Raw genomic sequence first — 27,743 nt, forward strand, 5'->3', positions numbered from 1 at the left:
TATCCACTGTCTCTCTCTCTTTCACTCAGATGAAGGATGGTCACAGTGTAAGGAGAGGCCTCCGTGTTCGGAGAAGGATTACTTTCAGATCCACACAGCCTGCGACAGCGAGGGAAAGGTAAGTCACACACACATAGTGTGCATATTGTGAGCAGACCAAGTAATTTGGCGTCACTCTAAAGCGGAAAGGTGGAATAAACGAGCCGGGAGTAGGTTTTCTTGATTGAGCACAGTTCTCTATTGAGGGATTTTGGTCAATACAAACACACCAACATAATCAATGAAAATCTCCCAGGAAAAAACATACATCTTCTTCTCCAAATGAAACAGGAACACAATACGATTATCTTTAAACTACAACAAAAGTCACGGGTTTGTCACCGTCTTAATGGTTCTTTGTGGATAGCTCCTCTCTCTTGGTGGCCATCCTCCAGAGATAGTTTTCCTCCCTTCATCTGCTGGTTCCATACTCTCTCTTATAGGGGAAAGAGAATATGTCATTAGTGCCGTCAGCTGTGCTTAATTGCCTCTGGTTACCTTGTCACACATCCCTTGTTAGGCTACTATCCATCAGCCCCGCCTGCCCTCTGGTGGTCCTTCCACAATATATAGAGCGAAGGCTGTGGTCATATACATTAGATTACAATACATAAGACATTCTGTGTATAGTATCTCTAAGGTTGTGAGGTAACTGCTGTGGTTGCCGTGGTGACAGACGCAGGTGATGTACCGGTGGGTGGAGCCGAGGATCTGTGAGCAGAATGTGACGGGCGCTGTGGCACTGCCCCCTACAGGGGAGAGAGAGGCCTGCCCGCCCTGTAACCCTGGTTACTACAACACCAACGACTCCACCTGCTTCCCCTGTCCTCCTGGAACACACTCTGACGGCACCTCAGGTACCCAAACGTGCGCGCACACACACACACACACACACACACACACACACACACACACACACACACACACACACACACACACACACACACATACTATATATGTATATATTCACATGTGTATATACATTAACAGTGCACATACACACACTTACAGTACACACACACACGCCACTCACGTCTGTATTGCTGTATAATGAAATATGTTGTTGACGGTTGTGTGTGTCTGTCCCAGTGTGTGAGGATTGTCCTGCAGGGACAGAGCCAGTACTGGGGTACGAGTATAAATGGTGGAACGTCCTCCCTTCCAACATGAAGACTTCCTGCTTCAACGTGGGCAACTCCAAATGTGACGACATGAACGGTGAGACAGAAACATGTCTCGGGTGATTAGGGTCAAGAGATATGTAATATGTATGTAGTAGGACACATGGGTGAATAGTAGATATGTCTAATATAGACATCCTGCTGGGTATGTAATAACTCTGTGTCTCTCTGACTAATGGGAGCATAGATGTATTTTTAATAGATATGTGGTGTCCCTCAGATTGTAAGGAATATAGATGTGTGTTTAATGGAATGTGTAATCACAGTAATATGTTGTTGTTCAGGCTGGGAGGTGGCAGGGGATCACATACGCAGCGGTGCTGGAGGCTCGGATAACGATTACCTCATCCTGAACCTGCTGGTTCCTGGCTTCAAGTTAGTCTTGGCTTGACTGTGTATTATTGTTAGAGCTCTCAGGTTTTTCCTGGTTAGGTCATGTGGTCAGAATGAACACATGGCTATGATTATTGTGAAACATGAAACGTGTGTGTGTGTGTGTGTGTGTGTGTGTGTGTGTGTGTGTGTGTGTGTGTGTGTGTGTGTGTGTGTGTGTGTGTGTGTGTGTGTGTGTGTGTGTGTGTGTGTGTGTGTTAACTGTGTGTATGTGTGTGTTCTGTCAGGTTACCCACATCACTTGCTGGGATGACCGGGACTGAGTTTGGCCGGATCACCTTCGTCTTCGAGACAATCTGCTCTGCCGACTGTGAGCTCTACTTCATGATGGTGTGTGTCGGATCATTCGCATCTGCACGAGTGTGTGTCTAGGTTCTCAGGGAAATGTTACTGACAATATCAACAGTGTTTTAGCCAGTAAATCAATATTACCCAACCCAACATAGCCAGTATGACACAGCCAATACATGAGTGACCTACTTTTATCCCGCTATTGGATAAATACATATCAATATCTATGTTTGTTAGTAAAGCCATATAAAGCAGAACAGGGTTCCCCAACTGGCGGCCCGCGGCCCCCCAAGTTTTCTGAGCCCAAAGAAATAATACAAAATGTAATTGTTGGACATAAAACACTGTAAAAACACCAGCAAATCAGCTACAAGTGATTTTAATTTTGGAAATTGGTTCCCAAGTATTCCCACCTATAACAGAGAAATATATGTGATCGTATACAAATGTACACAACGTTTGAAATGATTATGTTTTAGTCAAATATTATGTTTGTGCTTCTTGCGGTCAATCCTCTCAAGAAAACATCGGCCCGTGGTTGAATCTAGCTGAAAATCCCTGCAGTAGACAAGGTTAAAACTGATGAAACCAAAGTATATTTGTACAAACACATCCAATCACAGTACACAATATACACAACTAAATCACAGTAAAGCAGTTAGATTTCAGATAAACCAGTCACTGTGTAAATTGTAAACTAGAGTGATCCGCTCCCATATAAACCCTGTGTGTGTCGCCCCCTGCAGGATGTGAACAGGAAGAGCACCACGGTGGTGGAGTCATGGGAGGGGAGTAAGGAGAGACAGAGTTACACACACATCATGACCAGAAATGCCTCCGTATCATACACTTGGGCCTTCCAGAGGACCAACCAGGCTCAGGACGTGAGTACACACACACATACACTCTCACACACACAGTGACACTGCACACACACATACTTCACAGACACACTCACATACTGCACTATAATATATTGACGTGGGTGTATCTAGGTGCGGCGGTACATCAGTGATGTGGTGATACTCTACTCGGTGAGCGTGACAAACGTCCAGGATGGCGTGGCATCTGCGTGCCGGGCCTGCGCCCTCCTATCCCAGAGTTCTCAGCGGTCTGGGTCGTCGTCGTGTATTCCATGCCCAGCTGGGTTCTACATTGACAGAGACACCAACCGGTGCCAGGAGTGCCCCCCCAACACATACCTGTCTGGTCACCACACATATGGAGAAGACGCGTGTTTGCCCTGTGGCCCCGGGAGTAAGAGCAACAAGGTATTATATTAAACACAAACACACAACTCATATCATCACACAACCATAAGTTACAACCTTACGTAACCATTATAATCATTAGAACCACTTTATAACATTACACCCTCATAACCTAATCTAAAATCTCAGGGCCGTACTTATAGGAGTTTTACTCTCATCCAGATCAACAGTTAACAGTCTCTGCTCTGGATAATAATGTTTTTAGCATTGGTACTATCATGTGTGTATCATGTGAGCCGCTATTTGTGCGGTGTGTGTTGACTTAATGCTATTGTGCCCCCTCCTAGGAGCACTCTCGTTGCTATAGCGACTGCTCCTTCAGTCACACGGAGAACAACCGCACCCTGACCTTTGACCTGAGCTCTCTGAGCACCGTGGCCTCGCTCACCATCGGCCCCAGCTTCACCTCTAAAGGCACAAAGTATCTCCACGTCTTCAATATCAGCCTGTGTGGACACCAGGTAACACACACACACATTCGCACACGCACACACACACACACACACACACACATTCATGCACGCACACATCAGCTTGTGTGGACACGAGATAACACACACATACCTCAGGGTTGTTGTTGTGTGTTCTGTTTCAGGGGAAGATGGCAGCTGTCTGCACAGATAATGTCACTGATATCGCCAACAAGGACATGGGGAGTGATTCCACCCAGTTCGTCAACTCAGTGGACAGCTTCATCTGTCAATCAACCATCATTCCTGCGGATGGGCGGGGCTTCAGGATGGCTCTGGCATCCCAGTCTATCAGTCTGGCTGATACCTTCCTTGGTGAGATGGCAATCGAATAGTGCCTTCATAATGATTATAGAACAGTGCCACAACCACTAGTAGTCATATAGCCAGAGCACAAAGTATACGCTTAATCTAAAAACAGATTTATTTTGAACCATTTCATTTGAAACTTGTTTTCTCCATCTCTTCTGTCTCTCTCTCAGGAGCGACAGTGGACAGTGATTTAGACGGAATAAACACTAGACCAGAACTCTTCTCTGACAACTCAAAAACCATACCAGACATCAACTTCTTCTACAGGTAGGCCAGCGTAGACCTAGACGCCATAGAACAGCATTCATAGTTTAATGGTTCCAGCGAAGATCAGTCATTGTGGTTGAAAGTGGGTGGAAAATGTATTTTTTGTACACTGCTGCTACGCGCTGTCTATTATCTATGCATAGTCACTTTACCCCTACCTACATGTACAAATGACCTCGGCTAACCTGTACCCCGCACGTTGACCCTGTAAATAGCCTCGTTATTTTATTGTGTTACTTTTGTTGTTTTTTACTTAAGTTTATTCAGTAAATATTTTTTTCACTCTTTCTTGAACTGCATTGTTGGTTAAGGGCTTGTAAGTCAGCATTTCACGGTAAGGTCTACACTTGTTGTATTCAGCGCATGTGACAAATAACATTTGATTTGAGTGTGTGTGTTTGACTGTCTCAGGTCTACTCAGGCGACTGGATCCTGCCAGCGTGGTCGGAGTGCGGTCATGACCATACGCTGCAACCCAGAGAAGACGGACCGCGGGCAACTCACAGTGCCCAGGTACACACACCTGTCTGACTGTCTGCTCAACGTCACCTGTCTGACTGTCTGCTCAACATCACCTGTCTGACTGTCTGCTCAATATCACCTGTCTGACTGTCTGCTCAACGTCAGCTGTCTGACTGTCTTCTCAACGTTACCTGTCTGCTCAACATCACCTGTCTGACTGTCTGCTCAATATCACCTGTCTGACTGTCTGCTCAACGTCACCTGTCTGACTGTCTGCTCAACATCACCTGTCTGACTGTCTGCTCAATATCACCTGTCTGACTGTCTGCTCAACGTCACCTGTCTGACTGTCTGCTCAACATCTCAGCTGAAAACGTTTGTGTATTCTTTATGTGTGAATTTTCATTAGCGCCTTCTACATTTCTCCTGTGTGTGTGTGTGTGTGTGTGTGTGTGTGTGTGTGTGTGTGTGTGTGTGTGTGTGTGTGTGTGTGTGTGTGTGTGTGTGTGTGTGTGTGTGTGTGTGTGTGTGTGTGTATGTGCGCAGTGCGTGCCCTGCAGGTACGTGTGACGGCTGTACGTTTCACTTCCTGTGGGAGAGTGGGAGCGCCTGTCCCCGCTGCACCCAGGATGACTATCACCAGATAGAGGGAGCCTGTAAGGGAGGGGCCCAGGTAACCTGTTCCCTCTCTCTTCATCTCCTTTAACACACTCATGCTACTCTTACTTTCACCTCTTGGTATTTCAATTGAACCTACTTTCTCGCCTTCTCTACTCTCTCTCCATCACTTCCTCCCTCCTTCCCCCTCACCTTCTCTCTCTCTCTCTGTAGGAGACTCTGTCTGTGTGGAATGAGCCAAAACTGTGCATCAAAGGCATTTCCCTGCCAGCTAAGAGCTCCGCCCCCTGCGAGGCCATCGCCCTATGGCTAAAGGTGGGGGTAGGGGGCGGGGCCTTCTTGGCTGTGCTGCTCGTCTCTCTCACCTGCTATTTCTGGAAGAAGAACAAGAGGTGATTGACTGACCTGTTAATCAAATAACCATCCTAGCCATAGGCTGTAGTATAACGTTCCTGACTCCTGCATCTCTGTGTCCTGTGTGTTTCTGTGTCACCCCCTGTCAGGCTGGAGTATAAGTATTCTCGGCTGGTGATGTCAGCCAATAAGGAGTGTGAGCTGCCGGTGGCAGATAGCTGTGCCCTGGCCGAGGGGGAGGAGCTTGAGGATGACGTGGTCTACTCCCACAAACCCTCACTGCTCGGGAAACTCAGGGCCATCGCCAACAAGGTAGGTGTGTGTGTGTGTGTGTGTGTGTGTGTGTGTGTGTGTGTGTGTGTGTGTGTGTGTGTGTGTGTGTGTGTGTGTGTGTGTGTGTGTGTGTGTGTGTGTGTGCGAACATGGAGTGTGTGTGTTAACCCTGTGTGTATCTCTATCCTTCAGCAGAGGGAGGGAGACAGCAGTGAATCGGTACAGCTGAAGTCATCCCAGTCTGAGAGATGGGTCTGGGGGTAACGACGAGGAAGAAAGAAGAGAGAAAGGGAAAGAAGGAAGGAAGGAAGGAAGGAAGGAAGGAAGGAAGGAAGGAAGGAAGGAAGGAAGGAAGGAAGGAAGGAGAGAGAGAGAAAGGGAAATAGAGAAAGAAGAAGCAAGAGTTGGTAGGGTTGGCACTGAGTTCCATTCCTCTTCATGTCTCCTGGGCTCTGCTTATTCCCGAGGACTCCATCGTGGCTCCAGCTGCTCCAGTTTCCTCTGCAAAGGTACCTGTTCCCATGATTCTGACTGAAACTGGAAAGTGGTTTGGCTCCCCACCCTAGACCCTACCACACAGGGGAACACAACCATGCTTATTGCCATGGATATTGAAGGGCTGCAAATGAAAGAAACTGTCACTGTTTTTGTATATTTTGTATTGTCATTTGGAGTTTATCTGTACAGTCATGTCTAAAGTATTCATAATTATTAGTGGTGTTATGATTTATCTTTATTAAATTCTCACTTGCCTTTGGGGCCGTGTTTGTATTTGTGTGCAGTTCTATTAGGCTACACATTAGTATTATTATTATTATTATTAATAATAATAGTAATACAACAATAGTTAATGGGGCCTGGAATACTCCTGAGAATACCATGTCTTCTAGAATTAGACCAGTTTGTTGGATATTCGACGGCTATTTGTGCTTTCAAACCTCTTGAGCCACAGACTCCAAATAAGTGTCATGATGTTGGAAAAATTGTGCACAACATTGCACAGGTCTTATTTTTGGGCATTCATTTTCTCTCCAAACCTAATAAACATGTGGAAATGTGAGCAGCATTTTGTATTCCTAGTTGAATTAGTTAGGGAGCGTGAACAAAGTACAAACTTTTTTTACATTCAAATTTCAATAGCTCATTGGTCATGTGACCTACTTGACTCAAACAAGGTTCAGAATGTCCACTGACTACCTTTCTATATTGCACACCCTTCAGTTTGTCCATTTTCATCTCACACATTTTTACCTGAATTTTTCAAACATTCTAATTGAAATAGTTCCTTGGTCATGTGACCTAGTGACTTCAAACAAGGTTCAGAATGCCCACTCAGTGGCCTACACATTGCACACCCTTTAGTTTGTCCATTTTCACCTCACAAGATTTTACATGAATTTTTCAAAATTTAAAGTTTCAATAGCTTCTTGGTCATGTGACCTACTGGACTCAAACAAACTTCAGAATCTCCACGAACTAGCCTTATATATTGCACACGCTTGTTTGTGTACTGTAAAATCACGCAGTGTAACGTACATTTTTCAAAGTTTTACATTTCAATAGCTCCTTGGACATGTCAATTACACACCTAAGAAGCGTGCAGTGGATATATACACCCATATTGCATCACCTCTAGTCATGTATCTTCTATATTGTTGTACATTAATATTAGTTTGACAATTAGAGGGTTCAGTCCAGTGTTGTGTTTACCCTTTTCTTTAATATTTATCTAAAATAATTGGTAGTTCTAAGTACTTATTTTCCCAGTTTTTTATTTTTCCACCGTATTTAACAGCGGTACACAATAGGAGAGAGCCAGATAATATCTCCTTTCATCGTTAATATCAACCATAAAGGAAAAGGGCAAAGTACGAGAGTCATGCTATTAATTGTCCAAAGCAGGGATGGGGAGTGAGCTAGTGAGGTAGGCTGCAGTGGGTTTGCTGGTCAATACATATACTGAACATGTAACCACAGTGATGGTGGCCAGTAAATCAATGAATAAAAATTGAATATTGACAAATTAAACAGAAATTGTAGACCTTTAAACTTTTCCAACATGTCAACAGACACTTTACTTTAAATAAGTACAAGACATTTCACCGTGTTAACTTTCTCTTTATCCCTGGTTGATGTACATTTCAGAGCCTCTTCAGTGTGGATGGGGTATAGCAGACATTTTCAACAACAAAGACAGCACTTCCAGTTTGTGTTCTTCACTCTTGAACTCTTTTGGCATGCAAAACATTCAATCTAAAACAAAACGTAACACGTTATAAATAATATCAAATATCAATGCAGTATGATGAATTAGCCATCCATTGTGTTATATCATAAATTGTCTTACATGCCGTCACTGTTGTCAAAAGATTATTAACATGTTAGATAAAGTTACTAACCCAGTCTTTGGGCCACATCCAGGTTCTTTATCAGTGGCTCACATGAAGCAGTTGTTGGCTTTGTTGAACTCTGAAATCATAGGCATGAACTGAACATATGGCTGTCCCACACAACTACATAAAAAGAAAGAATTTACATTTAATTTGAAATAAATGTCATAACATACCAGACATTTTTAGTATATCCTCAGCCATTTCTTTTCGCAGTTGCTCCATCTGTTTTTGTGAAGGTTCCATATCAATTTGGGAGTGGATGTTGGGGAGGTTCTGTGCAACTTCCTTAGCCATCTACACCAAAAAATTAAATAGAGTTTTTGACCTAATTGTCAGATAACAGCTAACCATTAATTATTGAAAATATAACTATCAAACCTGCATTATAAAGACCCCACAGCTGAAGGTGTCCTTCTGCATGGTGTGAGTTACTTCCCCTCCTTTATCCTTTATGTCCACCCAGTCATCTTTTCCAATATCTGAAAATGTCAGTTGTTGAACATAATACAATGTATGATATATGCAGTTGAGGAATATTCCATGTACCAACACTACATGTAGGACAGACATTCCCACCCACATACAGTATACACATACGTAAAGGCATTTTTCAGCTATGATTTTATCACTCAGAATCCAGAATGGATATGACAATGGGGCCAGCACAGGATGTAATACACCCTTACAACAATCTACTTTTTGGTCTTCTTGACTTGTTATCTGGTAAACTGCTACTATGTCAAGAAAAGAGCCCCAATTAGGGGTTAGTGTACTCCAGTAAAAAAGGGCTGGTTTAGATTAAAAACTATTGCCCCGTGTCCCCGTTCATAGGGGCACGAGAGACTAGTCAGTGGTAGAATTGAGTTGGCACTTTATTGGCCCAAACCCCCATAGACCCACAAGGTTGAGGTTACTCATGGACAGTAATTAGTAATACATTTTTGTTGTTGCATTGATGCATTGTGTCTTCTAACTGTCCAAGAATAGGACCCAAAGTGTTAGGAAATATTTGTTCCCATAAATACAAAGGAGGATGTCTCTCCTCATACCTCTGGCACTTTAGCCAGACTGCCAGACTGTGCACCACAGAGCCAATCAGGAGAGAATACATACAAGTCAACGGTGCCAATTGAAAGTCAAGGGGTGTGCCTTTTGGATTACTCTCTCTTTACAGAGAGCCCCTGTGGTTCAAGTCTGCTCTGCTATGTCTGAAAGTGACAGAGCCAGCAGCCAAGAGAGTTTTTCACAGTGTGTCATAAAAAAGTATTACAATTATGAATGTATGTAAAATGCTAATATGTATTAGATCCAGTACAATAGAATAACTAAGACCTGAATTTGAATGCAGCGTGTTCCGATTCCTCCGTCTCTTTCTGTCCAGCAGTGTCAACCAAAAACACTTGGCCTGATGGTTCATGCAGATACTGGGGAAGCAATATAGAAATGTATTGATCCCTTACATGATTTTACTATTAAATGCCCCATATCACAACCCTCATACCTCTTCACAAAACTGTACCTAAATCAATTTTGGAAAAAGGATTTTACTCACAAAAGACGTAGGAATGTATTTTCCCAGTTAGAAATAGTAGGCCATGCATCAAATAACTATTTTCATCAGAAAAATGAACCCTCAAATGCAATTTTGCATTTTGTAAGTTGTCTGCAGGTGGCTTGTTGTGAATGCACTCAAATATCAAGTCATTAGCAGGTTATGTAAACTGCGTTCTAATACTCAACGTAGAAGGATTTGTCTTAATGTACAGTATATGAAAGTGATGCTATAAAAAAAAAGGAAAACCAACAAACTAAAGGGTGTGCAATGTGTAGACCCACTGAGTGGACATTCTGAACCTTGTTTGAAGTCGCTAGATCACATGACCAAGGAGCTATTGAAATTCTAAAGTTTGAAAAATGTATGTAAAATCATGTGAGATGAAAATGGACAAACTAAAGGGTGTGCAATATAGAAGGGTAGTCAGGGGACATTCTGAACCTTGTTTCAGATCAGTAGGTCACATGACCAAGGAGCTATTGAAATTAGAAACATTGAAAATTCATGTAAAATTGCCTGAGATGAAAATGAACAAACTAAAGGGTATGCCATGTTTAGGGCCACTGAGTGTACTTTCTGAACCTTGTTTGAAGTCAGTAGGTCATATGACCAAAGAGCTATTGAAATTCAAAAATATAAATAAATAATAAAAAATTGTGCGAGATGTAAATCAACAACAAAAAGTGTGTGCAATGTGTGTCTATGCCATCAGGTTAGCTACAACCAGTTTTGAAAGTTTCAGGAGTAATGTTATTTTTTTTATTATATATTTTTTTAGGAGTAATGGTTAAAGAGCTATTGAAATTTGAAAAAAATGATTTGTCACTATGTTCACGGTCCCTAACTGCTGTTGGCGGACGTAAGGAAAACGACAGGCGAATATCCAACCTGAAACTGTCTTTACCTCGGTCAAATAAATCCATCATCTCCCAGGACGTCCCATACTCTCGTTGCAGTTCCATTCGGTAACGAAATTCCTCCCCGCCACCAGACCAGTTTCCGCCCTTCTGAGAGAAAATACTTCGCCTGTGATTCATCAACGACAGAAGGAAAGTTTAAATATAGCCTACAAAAAGAAGACAATCGGATTTAACTTTTGCGTTATCGCGGATTCTACGCTGGAAAACCGGTTAGAGGTCGGTCGCAGTAGTCAGGAGATTGTTGAAATGAGGATGAGCTGAACTCGAGCTGGTACAGTTACGGTACGGAATCATCTCTGGTCTGGATACTCCGGCCATGCTGTTTAGGACAAGTCTAAAATTATCCCAGCAGTTTTGGGTATCAATCCAGTCCGTAATTTCCTACATTTTTTTATGAGAATATATGCTTGTAAATTATGTTAGATTCACGCACGACCAACGTTATCGGTTTACAACGTCAACGAATTAAATCAGAGGTGTAGCCAAAACCATTGGACCTGGCTGCTAAACAATGTTGATATTTTTTTTTTATAGAAGTTACATCATAACATCAGATTCTAGAGCGAGCAACAATGCTTCTTTCTCGATCCTCACCAAATGTCACTTCCTGTGGTGGCGATGTAGAAAAAAGATGAAGGGGGAGTGCAATCTGTGATTTATTATTCTGTAGTTGGCCTAAAAGTGATGGTAGATTTATCTCTCGCTCTTTGTGTGTGTGTCTCCACTGTGATTGACTCGGAAAATAATTTACAGAAGAACATAACTGCTGCTACATAGAACAACAGTAGGCCTACATTAAATAGTTGTGTGTGTGTGTGTGCTTTGTCGTACAGGTCCCTCCGCTGAAAGCTCGACGGCATTATCTAATTCCTTATCTAAGTGGTCAAATTATTCAGAGAGAGAGAAATTACATTTAATCATTCTGAATTATGAGAACAGTTTACATGTTCAAATAGTATCAATTGTCATGCCTCAACACAACCTCAAGGGGGCAGCACTTTCCCAGGAGATAAGTGACTAAATCAAAACACTGTTCATTATGTTCTTTAGTTTTTCAAATGCATTTTCTGTTATTTCTCCGGGGCTATCTGGAGGTTTTGGCTTTGTGCTCGTAAATACGACGTTCAAAAGCACTTTTATATCAGGAGTGAACTGAATAGCCTACACAATTATTTAAACGTTGCTTTAGTCCTTAGGACTCCAGTCACTTTAATTCTTGAGCAAACGCTGCCCTCTTGTGGTTCCGTTGAAGAATTACAGCGGGGTAATATTTTCACAGGTAAATGTCAAACAGATGGATAGGAGCGAATAATCTTTGTGTCAAACTGTACATTCACCTGGGAAAATGTAGGCCCTAGTCTGTTGTAATCCCACAAGAGATCAAACCAAGTTTTTTTTACAGGGACGAGCAAAAAGAACATGACGTTTTAATAGATGGGTTAGCTGGAAATGTCACGAAAACAATGTGTACGTTTCTATGGGGGGCAGAAGTCAGTGTGTTGTTTTGATTCTGGATGGCCAGATAGCTAGCCAGAATGACAAGTGCCATGTGGGGAATCGTAAGTGGCTTGTTCTTGATACCATGTCTTGTTTTGACTGATTTCGTGTCAATGCTAATATGGCCCAAATTCGCAAGCTAATCAACAACTGTAACGATGTATTTGAGAGACAAGTGCTCATTGTGCACATGTATTTCTGTTTTTAATAAACATTGAATTCGAAATATAGTTTACATGTTGTCAGCAATGTAAAGCCATCCCCGTGTGTTTTGCCCTATATTTATGCAAGCGTTAGTTTTGTTGCTGAACAACCAACCCTTCTATACCTGCGAGATTTGATTTGTTTACTTTGTTAACGCTGCACTGTTTGTTTTTTTAGGCATTACAAGAGTTTCACAAGTGAGGTGAGTGCAGTATTACTATTTACTAGTACCTATGGAAATACACTCGGTTGAAACGACTTAAAGGAAACAAGTTCGAGCAGTGTTTGAAGTAATATAGATATTCAGTCACATTTGAATTGTAGTCGATTGCTGATTATTTGCAAGGGAGAAACGTACAAATTCTTCGCAAAGGTTTTGCATAATAAACACTGCCCTTTTATTTGCAGATCGTCACAGCTTCACCATGGCTCGCGGCTGCCTCTGCTGTGTCAAATACATGCTGTTCCTTTTCAACCTGCTCTTCTGGGTGGGTGAACAAACTCACTGCACACATCATTTTCAAACAAATTGATCTGATTCGGCATTCTATTTTATTATTAAATCATAGTATACTAAAGGTATAATAATGATTAGAGTAATGACAATCATGTATTTATATTTTATTCTGCCTCTCAGTTGGGTGGCTGTGGTTTGTTGGGTGTGGGGGTGTGGTTGTCTGTGTCCCAGGGCAGCTTTGCCACCCTATCACCATCCTTCCCCTCCATCTCTGCTGCCAACCTCATCATCACCCTGGGTGCTGTCATCATGGTTACAGGATTCCTGGGTTGCCTGGGTGCCATCAAGGAGAACAAGTGTCTGCTACTGAGTGTGAGTGAACTACACTAACCACGATGCACCACACTACATTGCTTGGCACATTGGCAACCTCACCTGTCTCTCTTCTCTCATGTTCCCTGTAGTTTTTCATCACGTTGTTGGCTATTCTGTTGGCGGAGCTGATCCTACTCATCCTGTTCTTCGTATACACAGACAATGTAAGACTCCCATAGAAGCCACCTGTCAATTCAACCCCTGGTTATCCTTCCACCTATGGTTCCTGTACATTTCTCATGATCCACTGTGTGTGCAGGTGAGTGAGAACGCCAGACAGGACCTGAAAGATGGACTTACTCTGTACAGCACCAACAACAACGCTGGCCTCCGCAACGCCTGGAACACCATACAGACAGAGGTACGTTACCTAACTACTAATGATCTACCATACAACCCCACACTAATAGCATAGCATTCCATCAAGGGAGAGGTGCAATATATAACCCTGTCTCCTCTCTCTCCCTGTCAGTGGCATTGTTGTGGGGTGAATGGGTACACAGACTGGCACACTGCCCTGCAGGAGAAGGTGGTTCCTGACCACTGCTGCCAGGATATCTACCAGGACTGTGGGCGCAATGCCACCAACCAGTTCTGGACACAGGTCAGTTTGTGTTTGTTTAAAAATGTCTGATCTTCTCCCTACCATCAGGGAGTGTGTGTCTGATCTTCTCCCTACCATCAGGGAGTGTGTGTGTCTGAACTTCTCCCTACCATCAGGGAGTGTGTGTGTCTGAACTTCTCCCTACCATCAGGGAGTGTGTGTGTGTCTGAACTTCTCCCTACCATCAGGGAGTGTGTGTGTGTCTGATCTTCTCCCTACCATCAGGGAGTGTGTGTGTGTCTGATCTTCTCTCTACCATCAGGGAGTGTGTGTGTGTCTGATCTTCTCTCTACCATCAGGGAGTGTGTGTGTGTCTGATCTTCTCCCTACCATCAGGGAGTGTGTGTGTATCTGCATGTGTAGGAGTGTCCTTTTTCACTTCTCAAGATTATATGTTTCTCTCTTGTCAGGGTTGCTATGAGAAGGTGGAGGAGTGGCTGGATGACAATAAACACCTGCTTGGAACCATCGCCATGTGTGTTCTGGTCATACAGGTATGGTGTGTGTGTGTGTGTGCGCGCATACAGGAAGACATACAGATGTACATGTAATGATATTGTTGCAGTGTGATTGATGTGACTTTCTGTCTGCAGCTCCTGGGTATGGCCTTCTCCATGACTTTGTACCAGCAGATCCACCGATCCGGGAAGAAGTACGAAGCTTAGAACACACACACAGAGTTTGAGACCCATTACTTGTATACAAAATTATACTCTAAAAAGACACACACACATGCCACAAAACAGCTTTTTATTTAGTGTTTTATATTTACACACCCTTGTATCATTTTGTGCACAAAGGCAATATTGTCTTTTAATGATCATCTTTATCATTATAATCAGTGTTCCTGGCAGGGATTCAATCCGACCGCGGTTTGTCAACAATGCACCGTAAATGGATTAATCCACAAATAGTGCCAACAATCAGCATTTTGACATTGTCCCTCGTTATGTTTTTCCGACTTCTGGGAAGATTTCAACCAACTTCACCCCAAAATTCCTCCATGTTTTCAACATCATTGAAATTCTACTGTAAAAATTTATGTTAGTTATGTTGTTGCTTTGACAGTCTTTTCTGAAGGTTATGTATTTATGCGATTTCATTTGTCTGTCCCTCATTTTAAGACCAACTCTGTTACGTAAACCTAACTATTTATATATAAATATATATGTGGTGAAACTATTCCTTTTTTAAGAAGTTTTTTCCAAAACAAACTGTCAAATCAGTGTAAAAGCAGGTGAGCTGGTTCTACTCTTTTTGGCCTTTTTCTGGTGTTTTGTGGTTAAACTGAGCGTGTTGATTATAACGCTTCATCCCTGTTACCCATAGATTGGATTTGTTAAAACATTTCTAGCCAAAAGTTTTGTGAAGCTTGCATTCATTTGCCCCTCCCTGTTGCACACAACAAGTGTCTGTTCATTCCCCCTGTCACAAGTGGATTTATGGCTGATTTCAGATGAAAACCTCAACCCTGATACGGTCAACCCTGTTACTTTAAAGACACGTAGTCATTTTATTTAACCGCTTATGTGAAATTAATAGTTTGTTTTGACCAATTTACACTGCCCCAAAATGTTATTTTGTTATCAAATGCTACATATAGTTCAATCAGAAATTCCATTTAAAAGCTGAATTGTCGACAACCCGCAGTCGGATTGAATCCTGGCCCTAGTTCAGTTATGGGGGGACTAAGGGTGGGTGAGGAAGGGGGGTTGGATTGTGTGTATGGGAATAGGGACACCCCTCAGTCATCCAGAATAGCTTGAACACAAAATAGAGTAATGGGAAAGAGGTTCGATTTCATGCCTTAGAAATCCTTAAACGGATTACATTTATATTGTATGGATTTATTCTTGTAAAACCAGTGTTACTGAGATGTGTTCAATAAAAGTTACGCTTATTCTGTCAAAATGCTGGCCATTTTTCCTTCAGTTCAAATTCCAATTCTGTTTACTAAAGCATCATCTTCAATTGAGGTGGAGGTGGAGTGAACTATCATCTAGTACTGTTACAGGAGTGAGCTATCATCATCTAGTACTGTTACAGGAGTGAGCTATCATCATCTAGTACTGTTACAGGAGTGAACTATCATCATCTAGTACTGTTACAGGAGTGAGCTATCATCATCTAGTACTGTTACAGGAGTGAACTATCATCATCATCTAGTACTGTTACAGGAGTGAACTATCATCATCATCTAGTACTGTTACAGGAGTGAACTATCATCATCTAGTACTGTTACAGGAGTGAGCTATCATAATCTAGTACTGTTACAGGAGTGAACTATCATCATCTAGTACTGTTACAGGAGTGAACTATCATCATCTAGTACTGTTACAGGAGTGAGCTATCATCATCTAGTACTGTTACAGGAGTGAACTATCATCATCTAGTACTGTTACAGGAGTGAACTATCATCATCTAGTACTGTTACAGGAGTGAACTATCATCATCTAGTACTGTTACAGGAGTGAACTATCATCATCTAGTACTGTTACAGGAGTGAACTATCATCATCTAGTACTGTTACAGGAGTGAACTATTATCATCTAGGACTGTTACAGGAGTGAACTATCATCATCTAGTACTGTTACAGGAGTGAACTATCATCATCTAGTACTGTTACAGGAGTGAACTATCATCATCTAGTACTGTTACAGGAGTGAACTATCATCATCTAGTACTGTTACAGGAGTGAACTATCATCATCTAGTACTGTTACAGGAGTGAACTATCATCATCTAGTACTGTTACAGGAGTGAACTATCATCATCTAGTACTGTTACAGGAGTGAACTATCATCATCTAGTACTGTTACAGGAGTGAACTATCATCATCTAGTACTGTTACAGGTGTGAACTATCATCATCTAGTACTGTTACAGGAGTGAACTATCATCATCTAGTACTGTTACAGGAGTGAACTATCATCATCTAGTACTGTTACAGGAGTGAACTATCATCATCTAGTACTGTTACAGGAGTGAACTATCATCATCTAGTACTGTTACAGGAGTGAACTATCATCATCTAGTACTGTTACAGGAGTGAACTATCATCATCTAGTACTGTTACAGGAGTGAACTATCATCATCATCTAGTACTGTTACAGGAGTGAACTATCATCATCATCTAGTACTGTTACAGGAGTGAACTATCATCATCATCTAGTACTGTTACAGGAGTGAACTGTCATCTAGTACTGTTACAGGAGTGAACTGTCATCTAGTACTGTTACAGGAGTGAACTGTCATCTAGTACTGTTACAGGAGTGAACTGTCATCTAGTACTGTTACAGGAGTGAACTGTCATCTAGTACTGTTACAGGAGTGAACTGTCATCTAGTACTGTTACAGGAGTGAACTGTCATCTAGTACTGTTACAGGAGTGAACTATCATCTAGTACTGTTACAGGAGTGAGCTATCATCTAGTACTGTTACAGGAGTGAACTATCATCATCTAGTACTGTTACAGGAGTGAACTATCATCATCTAGTACTGTTACAGGAGTGAACTATCATCATCTAGTACTGTTACAGGAGTGAACTATCATCATCTAGTACTGTTACAGGAGTGAACTATCATCATCTAGTACTGTTACAGGAGTGAACTATCATCATCTAGTACTGTTACAGGAGTGAACTATCATCATCTAGTACTGTTACAGGAGTGAACTATTATCATCTAGTACTGTTACAGGAGTGAACTATCATCATCTAGTACTGTTACAGGAGTGAACTATCATCATCTAGTACTGTTACAGGAGTGAACTATCATCATCTAGTACTGTTACAGGAGTGAACTATCATCATCTAGTACTGTTACAGGAGTGAACTATTATCATCTAGTACTGTTACAGGAGTGAACTATTATCATTTAGTACTGTTACAGGAGTGAACTATCATCATTTAGTACTGTTACAGGAGTGAACTATCATCATCTAGTACTGTTACAGGAGTGAACTATCATCATCTAGTACTGTTACAGGTGTGAACTATCATCATCTAGTACTGTTACAGGTGTGAACTATCATCATCTAGTACTGTTACAGGAGTGAACTATCATCATCTAGTACTGTTACAGGAGTGAACTATCATCATCTAGTACTGTTACAGGAGTGAGCTATCATCTAGTACTGTTACAGGAGTGAACTATCATCTAGTACTGTTACAGGAGTGAACTATCATCTAGTACTGTTACAGGTGTGAACTATCATCATCTAGTATTGTTACAGGAGTGAACTATCATCATCTAGTACTGTTACAGGAGTGAACTATCATCATCTAGTACTGTTACAGGTGTGAACTATCATCTAGTACTGTTACAGGAGTGAACTATCATCATCTAGTACTGTTACAGGAGTGAACTATCATCATCTAGTACTGTTACAGGAGTGAACTATCATCATCTAGTACTGTTACAGGAGTGAACTATCATTATCTAGTACTGTTACAGGAGTGAACTATCATCATCTAGTACTGTTACAGGAGTGAACTGTCATCTAGTACTGTTACAGGTGTGAACTATCATCATCATCTAGTACTGTTACAGGAGTGAACTATCATCATCTAGTACTGTTACAGGAGTGAACTATTATCATCTAGTACTGTTACAGGAGTGAACTATTATCATTTAGTACTGTTACAGGAGTGAACTATCATCATTTAGTACTGTTACAGGAGTGAACTATCATCATCTAGTACTGTTACAGGAGTGAACTATCATCATCTAGTACTGTTACAGGTGTGAACTATCATCATCTAGTACTGTTACAGGTGTGAACTATCATCATCTAGTACTGTTACAGGAGTGAACTATCATCATCTAGTACTGTTACAGGAGTGAACTATCATCATCTAGTACTGTTACAGGAGTGAGCTATCATCTAGTACTGTTACAGGAGTGAACTATCATCTAGTACTGTTACAGGAGTGAACTATCATCTAGTACTGTTACAGGTGTGAACTATCATCATCTAGTATTGTTACAGGAGTGAACTATCATCATCTAGTACTGTTACAGGAGTGAACTATCATCATCTAGTACTGTTACAGGTGTGAACTATCATCTAGTACTGTTACAGGAGTGAACTATCATCATCTAGTACTGTTACAGGAGTGAACTATCATCATCTAGTACTGTTACAGGAGTGAACTATCATCATCTAGTACTGTTACAGGAGTGAACTATCATTATCTAGTACTGTTACAGGAGTGAACTATCATCATCTAGTACTGTTACAGGAGTGAACTGTCATCTAGTACTGTTACAGGTGTGAACTATCATCATCATCTAGTACTGTTACAGGAGTGAACTATCATCATCTAGTACTGTTACAGGAGTGAACTGTCATCTAGTACTGTTACAGGAGTGAACTATCATCATCTAGTACTGTTACAGGAGTGAACTGTCATCTAGTACTGTTACATGTGTGAACTATCATCTAGTACTGTTACAGGAATGCCCCAGGAGAAACACACCAATGCCACCTCATTCTGCAGAATATTGCCTCATGATTCTGAGGTTGTATGTTGAAGAGAGAACATGCAAGAGGTTGTGGCTCAATGGTTAGAACCCGTTTCATAACCTTGAGTTTGGGTTTTAACCTCAACTCTTACATTTGTGTGGATTTCTGCAACTCTTAATGTCAAACATGCAAGAAAAGTGTGAAGGAGTCTGGCTCGGGTTAAATCCCCCCCACCCACATTGCACCACTGTGGTTGTGAGTTCAAACCTTACCTCTACACTTGAGTCAAGTTCTGCAACTCAATATCAAAGATTTAGACTTCAGTGGATGTCGTAGCAGCAAATTCTTTTAAATTTTAGCCCTGGTATAGTAAAAGGGATAATCAACTTGTGGCTCTATGCGTATCAATGAGGCTATGTGTTCTATGAAAAATAATGCAACTCTGTGGAAGGTCAGTTCCACTCCGCTAGCGTGTCGTGAAACACACCTTCCACGTCGTTCATTCTTTTCCATAGAACACATAGCCTCATTGATTATCCGTTACACAAAGAGTAGAGGGAGAAATGTGAAGCAGTCAGTGGCTCGGTACTTAAATCTCTGCCTCCTACCTAGAGGTTATGGGTTCAAACCTCATCTCTTGGGCTTTTATGTACATTTCAACAATTCTCCATGTCAAACCTACAGAGGGGAGTGTGAAGGAGTCTGTGGCTCTGGTGTAAGGCTCTTGCCCCATAAGTACAGGGTTGTAGGTTTGAACCCAGTTGCTGGCTCATGGTTGCCTTTTGGGACTCTGAGTCAAGGGGAGTGGCTGCCACACAAAGATGGAGCAATAAGTGGGGGTGGTTAACTCCTGGGGGGGCCTGCAACTTCAGAGCAGTGGTTATGAAGAAAATCTCCTGAAAAAAGTGGACACTTAGTTTTTAACTATAGGCAACTCTCCATTTAAATACTAAGTGTCTATTTTTTCTGGAGATTTCTTTCCCATACCATCTTTGAGTGGCAGCACCTCTTTAGCACTCGTGCAACCATGCTCCAGTGTCACACACAGGGCTGGAACCCAGGATCCTATGGTTGGAGGGCAAGATCCTTACCACTGAGCCACCAATTCCTTCACATCTCTTCATATATTTGACACAAACATGTAAAAATATATATATATATGTTAGACAAGAGTTTCTCAATGTTCAACTTGGCGGACTCCCTTATCTACCACACGCCAATGGTTGAACACACTACGATGATTCCCATCCAGCTCCCAGTCCTCAAAACCTACAAAGGTTACAAAAGCAGTCTCTCTGCTTTCTCTGACCCTCAGACACGCTACTGGATCATAGTGAGCACAGTCCCCTTGCAACACTACTGGTATGCCTGATCAGTTGAGCTGGCAGATAGTACCATGTGCTACAGGCTGAGCTTCCTCACTAATGATTCACTCACCTCGCCTGTGTTAGCTTAACTATTTCTCCTACAACCTCAGAGAGAGAGACAGGAAGGGGAGGGCTGTAGAGCTGAAGGGCGAAAGATTAACAGAGCAAGAACGAGAGGAACCAAGGGTCAGAAGGTCTCCAACCTAAAACAGGGCAAAAAAAAAATGACAGAGCAAGAATGGAGACTTTTGTTTATGGTAAGAAAGACATTCAAATCACGTTATTTTTAACAAACACTTACTGGATATGAACCTTACCCAACTCTACAGTAATTTGGAGAAACAATGGTTCAAAGCCCATACTCAAATGTTACCACATACCCCACTGACATTGAATATCTGGTTAATATTAACTGTCTATTTACAAAACCTTGACTGTGAGCTGTGTCCATTTATAGGGAAACACAGCCCTGGCCACGGGGCTAAGGGCCGTGTGAGACTATGTCTGGGGGAAGAACAATTATTCAAAACCAATTTTGGAGTTAGAAGTCCATGGTTTTGTCGTTGTTGTAGACGACGTTGCCCCTGATGACAACGTAGCGGATCAGTTCCTGGTGTCCTCCTAACTGGTAGATGAGATGCTCCCACCTGCCGGACAACACCAACACAACACTGTCAGTCCACACACACACACACATCTACACTAATGTGTCAGCCACACACACACAATCAACACAACCTTTGGCAGTCTCCCTCACACCATCAACACAACCTTAGGTAGTCTCACTCACACAAACCAACCGGTTCCATTCACACAGCTACTGCATTTTAGACAACGCCATACACAGTCCTCACCACAATTACAAGATAACTTAATTATCTAGCTGCTGAAAGGTTAACGGTCAACTGGAACATACACTGTGGTGTCTGACCATTAAATGAAGTCAGCTCTTACAATATAGTAGTATTTATTGACAGCAACTTTACCGTGGTGCGTTGAGGACCAGCAGGTCGCCATGTTTGTTGACCTCCAGGGAGCCGTGCGTGTGAGAGCGGCCCAGGGCGTAGGCTGCATTGATGGTGGCGGCAGCCAGAGCTTCGGGCATGGACATCCTCATGTTGACACACGCCAGGTGCATCACCACCGGCTGGGATAGACAGAGAGGGATAAAGAGATGATGACAGAGGGATCGCTATATAGAGGAATAGGCTTTTTACCTTCTTCTCCCACTAACTCATTGAACTTACCCCCACAGCCCCCTCCCTCTTTCCCCCCTAACTTTCCTCCTCCACCTCCCGTCCTCTGGTACCCACCATAGAGCAACAGTAGGCATTAGGGTTGAAGTCACTGCCCAAGGCAACAATGACCCCAGCCTCCAGCATGTCTCGGGCCCGTGGCTGGGGCAACCGTAGGATGTAAGCGGTGGTTGGGAGCAGGATGGCGGCGGTCTTAGCTGTCGCCATGGCAGCGATGCCATCATCTGTCACCTCCTCCAGGTGACTGATAGCCAAGGCACCAAGCTCTGCCCCCAGCTAGCACCACCAGAGAAAAACACACACACACACACAATACAGGTATGGTTAAGTGAGATGGACAGTACCATAGACACTTAAATAATACGTACAGGTAGTAAACCAGCTGTTGTTACACCAGTGACAGTAGAGAGGCGCAGGTTGATGATGCGTACCTGTGCAGAGTTCATGGGGTGCAGCTCGTCTCCGTGGAAGTTGATGTTGAGGCCCATGTCCAGGCCAGCCTGCAGGATGGAGCGCGTGGAGGACAGGTCAAACACACCCTGCTCACAGAACACATCTATGTTGTCCACCCTCAGGGCCCCCGCTGACATACGCTCACGCAGCTGCGGCAACTGGACCTTAAGGATGTTTGTTGTTGCCTCGGCAACAGTCTTACCCCTGGGAAAGAATCAGAAGGGGTGGGTATTTAATAACACCTAGTGAGGACGAAAGTCAGTAGGGTTAGCTGTATGGGTGTGGGTGAATGTAATACATGACCTCAACAGGTCATGACGGGGTGGAAGTGAGGTGTCTGTTCAGGATGGTGAGTGTTCAACATGGTGTAGTGTAGTGGTTACCAAACTTTTTCGGTTACTGTACCACCAACTGAATTTTGCTCTGCCCAGAGTACCTCTGAAGTACCACCTCATGTGCATTTTACCAGCTTGTCTATGGTGTCATGAGTCTTCTCAACTACCCCCTGTGGATAGACCAACTAGCCCCTGTGGATAGACCAACTACCCCCTGTGGATAGACCAACTACCCCCTGTGGATAGGCCAACTACCCTCTGTGGATAGGCCAACTACCCTCTGTGGATAGACCAACTACCCTCTGTGGATAGACCAACTACCCCCTGTGGATAGACCAACTACCCCCTGTGGATAGACCAACTACCCCCTGTGGATAGGCCAACTACCCCCTGTGGATAGGCCAACTACCCCCTGTGGATAGGCCAACTACCCCCTGTGGATAGGCCAACTACCCTCTGTGGATAGGCCAACTACCCTCTGTGGATAGGCCAACTACCCTCTGTGGATAGGCCAACTACCCTCTGTGGATAGGCCAACTACCCTCTGTGGATAGGCCAACTACCCTCTGTGGATAGGCCAACTACCCTCTGTGGATAGGCCAACTACCCCCTGTGGATAGGCCAACTACCCTCTGTGGATAGGCCAACTACCCTCTGTGGATAGGCCAACTACCCTCTGTGGATAGGCCAACTACCCCCTGTGGTCCTTGTACCACTGGTGTAGAGTGTGTGTTCAGTACTTAGGGACGGCGTGTGCTCCACAGTAGGTAGACGATATATTGATTGGCAGGGTACGTCTGGCCGTCTCGATGACCTCCAGCATCTTCAGCTCTGTCTGCAGCTCCAGGCCGTAGCCACTCTTACACTCCACCAGGGTGGTGCCTGCCCGCTGCATCCGACCCAGCCTGCCTGTCAGAGAGGACAGCAGGGTGGAGGCAAGAGCAGCCCGGGTGTGCTCCACTGTGAAGTGGATCCCTCCTCCGGCACGGTGCACATCCATGTAGGTGGCACCAGCCAACTGTAGGCACACACAACATTACCTAGGCTGCGTTTTGACAGGCAGCCCAATTCTTATATTTTTTCACTAATTGGTCTTTTGAAAAATCAGATCAGCGCTGAAAAAGATCTTGTGTGAAACGATCTGATGCGATTGGTAAAAAGACCAATTTGTGGAAAAAAGATCAGAATTGGGCTGCTTGTGTAAATGCCATATAAATCTTCTCTGAAAGGTGAGTCATATTACAAGCTGTTGAGGCAGAGGGGACAGGACCCATGGAAGTCATATTTACCTTCATGGCAAATTCATGCACTCTGTCTCCAGCCCATACGGGGTGGGTGTGTGCATCAACCAATCCTGAAACGCAATAATCAAAGAGTACAACTGCATTTCGGTAAAACCTCATTCTCTACATGATAGAACATTCAAATAAAAATATGTTACGTAGACCAAACATGGCTCTCTGACACACAGGAGGCTGCAGACAGAAGGGTGGAATGGCTCATAATAACGGCCAGAACAGAGCAAATGGAATGACATCACACACCTGGAAACCATGTGTATGATGTATTTGATACCATTCCACTGATTCCGCTCCAGCCATTACCACGAGCCTGTCCTCCCCAATTAATGTGCCACCAACCTCCTGTGCTCTGACTTGTAGAATACGGTACAACTTTGGCCCTATTCATGGCAATTCTATCTGCTCCGTTCGACAACGTTTGGCAAATAAACGTGGCCATGGTTGCATGTTTACATGGCCCTTGTTATCCAGTATCCTTGGGACATCCCTACCCCATTGAAGTTGCCATTTAAAATGGTATGGGTTAAATTTAGGATTAGGAAAGGGTTATGGTTAGGATTAAGGATCCCAGATGGCGCAAACCATGTTTACACCTGTGTGTACACCTAGATCTACCGTCCCCTATTGCCCAGAGTGGTGTATTGCACTGATACTTGCCTGGAATGACACACATGCCAGTTGCATCGATGACTTTATCAAATAAGACCCCTGCATATTGGAAATCAATGGTGCTCGCTGGTCCAATATCCTTTATCAGACCGTCGCTGCACGAACAATACACAGCTCTTTTAATCGATAGTTTACGGTGGAATAACATCTGGTTTAGCCCAAATTAAATGTTACTTTCAGAGCACGTTAGGGCAATCCGTAGTCTGCGACGTTTGACAGCCGCTGTCAACCCGTTCTAATCAAATTGTAACAAACAATAACTAGTAGCCAAACCACTGAACATTAAACAATGTTGCAATCTGCAGCCCTATATCGGACATTAATGATACAATGTTTCGACTTACCTCCCGATAACCAAACTACTGTTCTCAATCACACACAGCTTTTGCATCCCATCCTTCGTCAGGAACTTCTCACCGTTGTTGCAAATTAAAACCACCTGTTTCGCGTTCTTTACCAAAAGTTTGTTGGACATTTTGAAATAGTCGAAATTAAACTTTAAAATGTTGAATTACTTTTGTAAGTCACCTCTATTTCTATGTCGCCTGCTGTCACTTTCTAGTGGTTTGGAGAAAAGTAAATATGTGCTCAACAGGTGTTCAAAGTGCAAGAGCCAAATCCTGGGCGGGACTTTGGAAATTAGGAATACTGTACATTGATTGACAAGCTCTGCTCAATGTGTAGTGTTTGTTAATAAGGTTGAGACGCCACATCAATCACCTCCCTCACAAACCTGTAATAATACCACAAGTCAGCAGGTTTAGGAATGGGTACAATAAACATAATTTTATTTTTTTCTACAGTGATAATACATATTGATCATAAACAGTAAAAAAAAAAAAAAAAAAAACAGTTTTCTTGAAAGTTTCACACATATAAAACTAACTTGCTTCCCAAGAGTCAATTTTCCACATAGTGAAAATGAAAACTAAGATTTAAACAACACTCATCCAGATCGTCAGTCTCATCCTCGCCATCATTCTTTCATTTCTCCGTCCTCCTCTTCTTCCTCCACTCCTCTAATATATAAAACATTATTGCACCTGTGGGTAGAGAATACGCACTTTAGAGCAAAGAGAATTACACTGAACAGCCACTATCAAACATCTGCATCAGTCACACCAGAAGTATGCTGGATACAGAAGAGGTAATACATGTCTACTGGTATTCATTAAAGGGTTGACTTGCAGTTCAACCAATGAATCAGAATATAGAGTTGCATTCTATTGCAGAAAATATCTGATTTCAACAAATACTTCCTTCCCTCCCTCATCGCTTTCTTGAACTGGGTATTATTTACTACAAATCAAACAAGACGAAGTGGGACTTTGAGGGACTTACCTGAACTTGTTCAATATGAAACTTGTTTTTGTTGCAAAACACTTTCCGTTGAAACAGTCTACACTAATGAATACACCCCAGGTCACTGCTCTAAGAGAGGTAGATATTTCATGAACGCAGTCATTGCCAATCTTGATCACCTCAGGAGTGAAGGACAAGAGGCAGAAGGCAACATTGTAGAGAATCCAGAAGAGGGCTCTTATTTACCTAACAAGTACTTCTCCAAGGTGACCAGCCAACGCTCCATCTACATACTCTTCTGTGTTCGCCAACTGTCGAAACCAATGACAAAAACATGACAAATTTACATTGGCATTAATCTGCACCAGCCACACACACACTGTTCAGGTTAGTGCAAAATACAAGTCTTGCACATGCAGCATACATGGACAAAAAATGAATAACTTGTGGGGGACTTTTATTTTGACATGAGATAAGCGGAGAGAAAGTGGGTCTACAACAGACCCACGTTTGGAAAGTCTGTTTAATAATACAATCCTTTAGATTTTGTCTCAAATTCCGTAATAATGACCAATCGTTCTGCCCACCAGCACTGTAAACTGAAATGGAATTGTTTTTAACTTCTGGCTTCCCACGGACTGTTTTTGTGCAATCCAATACAATTGAAAGCAACGTTAGCGTATGTAAATACCCCGCGTTACTAAAAGCACCCGTGTCCAGGTGTGCTCCCTCACCTGCATGTTCATGTAGCTGTCCACAGACACTAGGTAGCCCTTGTACTCCATCCCCCACTTCAGCTTCACCATCACCGGCTTGCCTGTCAGGCCGTTCAGGAAGGGCTTGGGGTTCAGAGGTAAACTCTACAGACACACAGCAACAGGAAGAATGTGGGATTAATTGTTATGGGTAATAATTTAATGGGACAAAATAGAACGTTCAGACCCATGTGTAGGGAAGAACAACCGTCTATCATCATACAATGAAACGCATATTAGATTTCAATCTACAACATTACTTTATTTGCTGCTCATTCACTGCAATGAATGAATGGGATAACGTTAGCTTGTGGGAAAAAGGCACCCAACTCAACTGCTAATCCGTTTTTCTTTTCAAAATATCCTGGCAATTTTATTATAACCAACCATATCAACACTCACCATTGCTGTGCGAAATGTGGTGCTATTATATCTTAGTACTTTACTATCTTTTCGACACAAAAACGTCCAGACTAGCACGCATTGCCGCCGAAACCAGGAAGCTGGAGCATTTCAACTTTGACCCAAAACAAAGGTTAATCAATTGAGAAGAAGAGCTCGAAATATTTATGTACCGCCACCTAGTGTACTGAGGGGCAAAAATTAAGAGACATGATTACATTTCCATGTTCATTGCTCATTGCGGCAGATATTTTAACGGAAAATGTTATAGATAAATAAAGGACAGTAAACTATTATATTTATCCATATCCATCTTCAAATGGTTGCATTTTATTCAAAAGACTGCCCATGTGTATGGAACAAGGGCGCCCTCTGGCGGTTATAGTGGTTATCGTGTTGAGTACTGCACCTTGGTCCACTTCTCAAAATTCTTTGAGCTGTGACGTGACTTATTTACTATCAATGGATGTAATCTACCTAGATAAAGCTTTACTAATTTCT

General features: G+C 42.7%; 5 protein-coding genes across 9 annotated transcripts in view; 2 read left to right on the top strand and 3 right to left on the bottom strand.

The window, feature by feature from the left end:
- Positions 1-6,690, top strand: part of LOC129865018 (endosome/lysosome-associated apoptosis and autophagy regulator family member 2-like) — an 82,020-nt gene extending 75,330 nt beyond the window's left edge. For both annotated transcript variants that reach the window (XM_055937418.1, XM_055937419.1), the window contains 15 exons: positions 30-118; positions 716-896; positions 1,129-1,257; positions 1,505-1,595; positions 1,841-1,943; positions 2,651-2,788; positions 2,900-3,175; positions 3,463-3,636; positions 3,771-3,960; positions 4,128-4,224; positions 4,636-4,737; positions 5,233-5,359; positions 5,518-5,696; positions 5,808-5,970; positions 6,124-6,690. In XM_055937418.1, the coding sequence (XP_055793393.1) occupies positions 30-118; positions 716-896; positions 1,129-1,257; positions 1,505-1,595; positions 1,841-1,943; positions 2,651-2,788; positions 2,900-3,175; positions 3,463-3,636; positions 3,771-3,960; positions 4,128-4,224; positions 4,636-4,737; positions 5,233-5,359; positions 5,518-5,696; positions 5,808-5,970; positions 6,124-6,195 (2,111 nt within the window). In that variant the 3' untranslated portion in view covers positions 6,196-6,690. The remainder of the gene's footprint in view (positions 1-29; positions 119-715; positions 897-1,128; positions 1,258-1,504; positions 1,596-1,840; positions 1,944-2,650; positions 2,789-2,899; positions 3,176-3,462; positions 3,637-3,770; positions 3,961-4,127; positions 4,225-4,635; positions 4,738-5,232; positions 5,360-5,517; positions 5,697-5,807; positions 5,971-6,123) is intronic.
- A 385-nt stretch (positions 6,691-7,075) lies between these two features.
- Positions 7,076-10,916, bottom strand: wu:fc27b11 (uncharacterized). 2 transcript variants are annotated; one of them, XR_008761299.1, is made up of 6 exons: positions 10,784-10,874; positions 9,657-9,748; positions 8,703-8,803; positions 8,498-8,618; positions 8,331-8,400; positions 7,076-8,184 (listed from the first exon to the last, which is right to left on the bottom strand). XR_008761299.1 is itself a non-coding variant. In XM_055937428.1 (4 exons), exons 1-4 carry the CDS (start codon positions 10,914-10,916, stop codon positions 8,369-8,371), a joined length of 387 nt encoding a protein of 128 aa, XP_055793403.1. In that variant the 3' UTR covers positions 7,076-8,368. The 2 variants fall into 2 exon arrangements, 1 of the variants encoding a protein (XP_055793403.1); XM_055937428.1 differs by lacking the exon at positions 9,657-9,748 and having other exon boundaries at positions 7,076-8,400; positions 10,784-10,916.
- On the top strand, positions 10,825-15,847 carry LOC129865022 (tetraspanin-9-like). 3 transcript variants are annotated; one of them, XM_055937424.1, is made up of 9 exons: positions 10,825-11,081; positions 12,678-12,702; positions 12,909-12,988; positions 13,138-13,329; positions 13,422-13,496; positions 13,592-13,693; positions 13,805-13,936; positions 14,347-14,430; positions 14,530-15,847. In XM_055937424.1, exons 3-9 carry the CDS (start codon positions 12,926-12,928, stop codon positions 14,599-14,601), a joined length of 720 nt encoding a protein of 239 aa, XP_055793399.1. In that variant the 5' UTR covers positions 10,825-11,081; positions 12,678-12,702; positions 12,909-12,925; the 3' UTR covers positions 14,602-15,847. The 3 variants fall into 3 exon arrangements, with proteins under 3 accessions (XP_055793399.1, XP_055793400.1, XP_055793401.1); XM_055937425.1 differs by lacking the exon at positions 10,825-11,081 and adding an exon at positions 11,650-12,358; XM_055937426.1 differs by lacking the exons at positions 10,825-11,081; positions 12,678-12,702 and adding an exon at positions 12,766-12,790.
- A 5,159-nt stretch (positions 15,848-21,006) lies between these two features.
- Positions 21,007-25,370, bottom strand: amdhd1 (amidohydrolase domain containing 1). The gene is made up of 8 exons (XM_055937421.1): positions 25,128-25,370; positions 24,772-24,878; positions 24,103-24,167; positions 23,554-23,831; positions 22,457-22,682; positions 22,083-22,301; positions 21,756-21,916; positions 21,007-21,416 (listed from the first exon to the last, which is right to left on the bottom strand). Exons 1-8 carry the CDS (start codon positions 25,256-25,258, stop codon positions 21,311-21,313), a joined length of 1,293 nt encoding a protein of 430 aa, XP_055793396.1. The 5' UTR covers positions 25,259-25,370; the 3' UTR covers positions 21,007-21,310.
- Positions 25,371-25,542: 172 nt separating this feature from the next.
- LOC129864785 (small nuclear ribonucleoprotein F) lies at positions 25,543-27,369 on the bottom strand. The gene is made up of 4 exons (XM_055937076.1): positions 27,243-27,369; positions 26,820-26,945; positions 26,332-26,396; positions 25,543-25,826 (listed from the first exon to the last, which is right to left on the bottom strand). The coding sequence occupies exons 1-4, from the start codon at positions 27,243-27,245 to the stop codon at positions 25,760-25,762; spliced, it is 261 nt and encodes an 86-aa protein (XP_055793051.1). The 5' UTR covers positions 27,246-27,369; the 3' UTR covers positions 25,543-25,759.
- Between the last annotated feature and the right edge of the window lie 374 nt (positions 27,370-27,743).

This window comes from Salvelinus fontinalis, chromosome 11, assembly GCF_029448725.1.
Source record: "Salvelinus fontinalis isolate EN_2023a chromosome 11, ASM2944872v1, whole genome shotgun sequence".
Taxonomy (NCBI): domain Eukaryota; kingdom Metazoa; phylum Chordata; class Actinopteri; order Salmoniformes; family Salmonidae; genus Salvelinus; species Salvelinus fontinalis.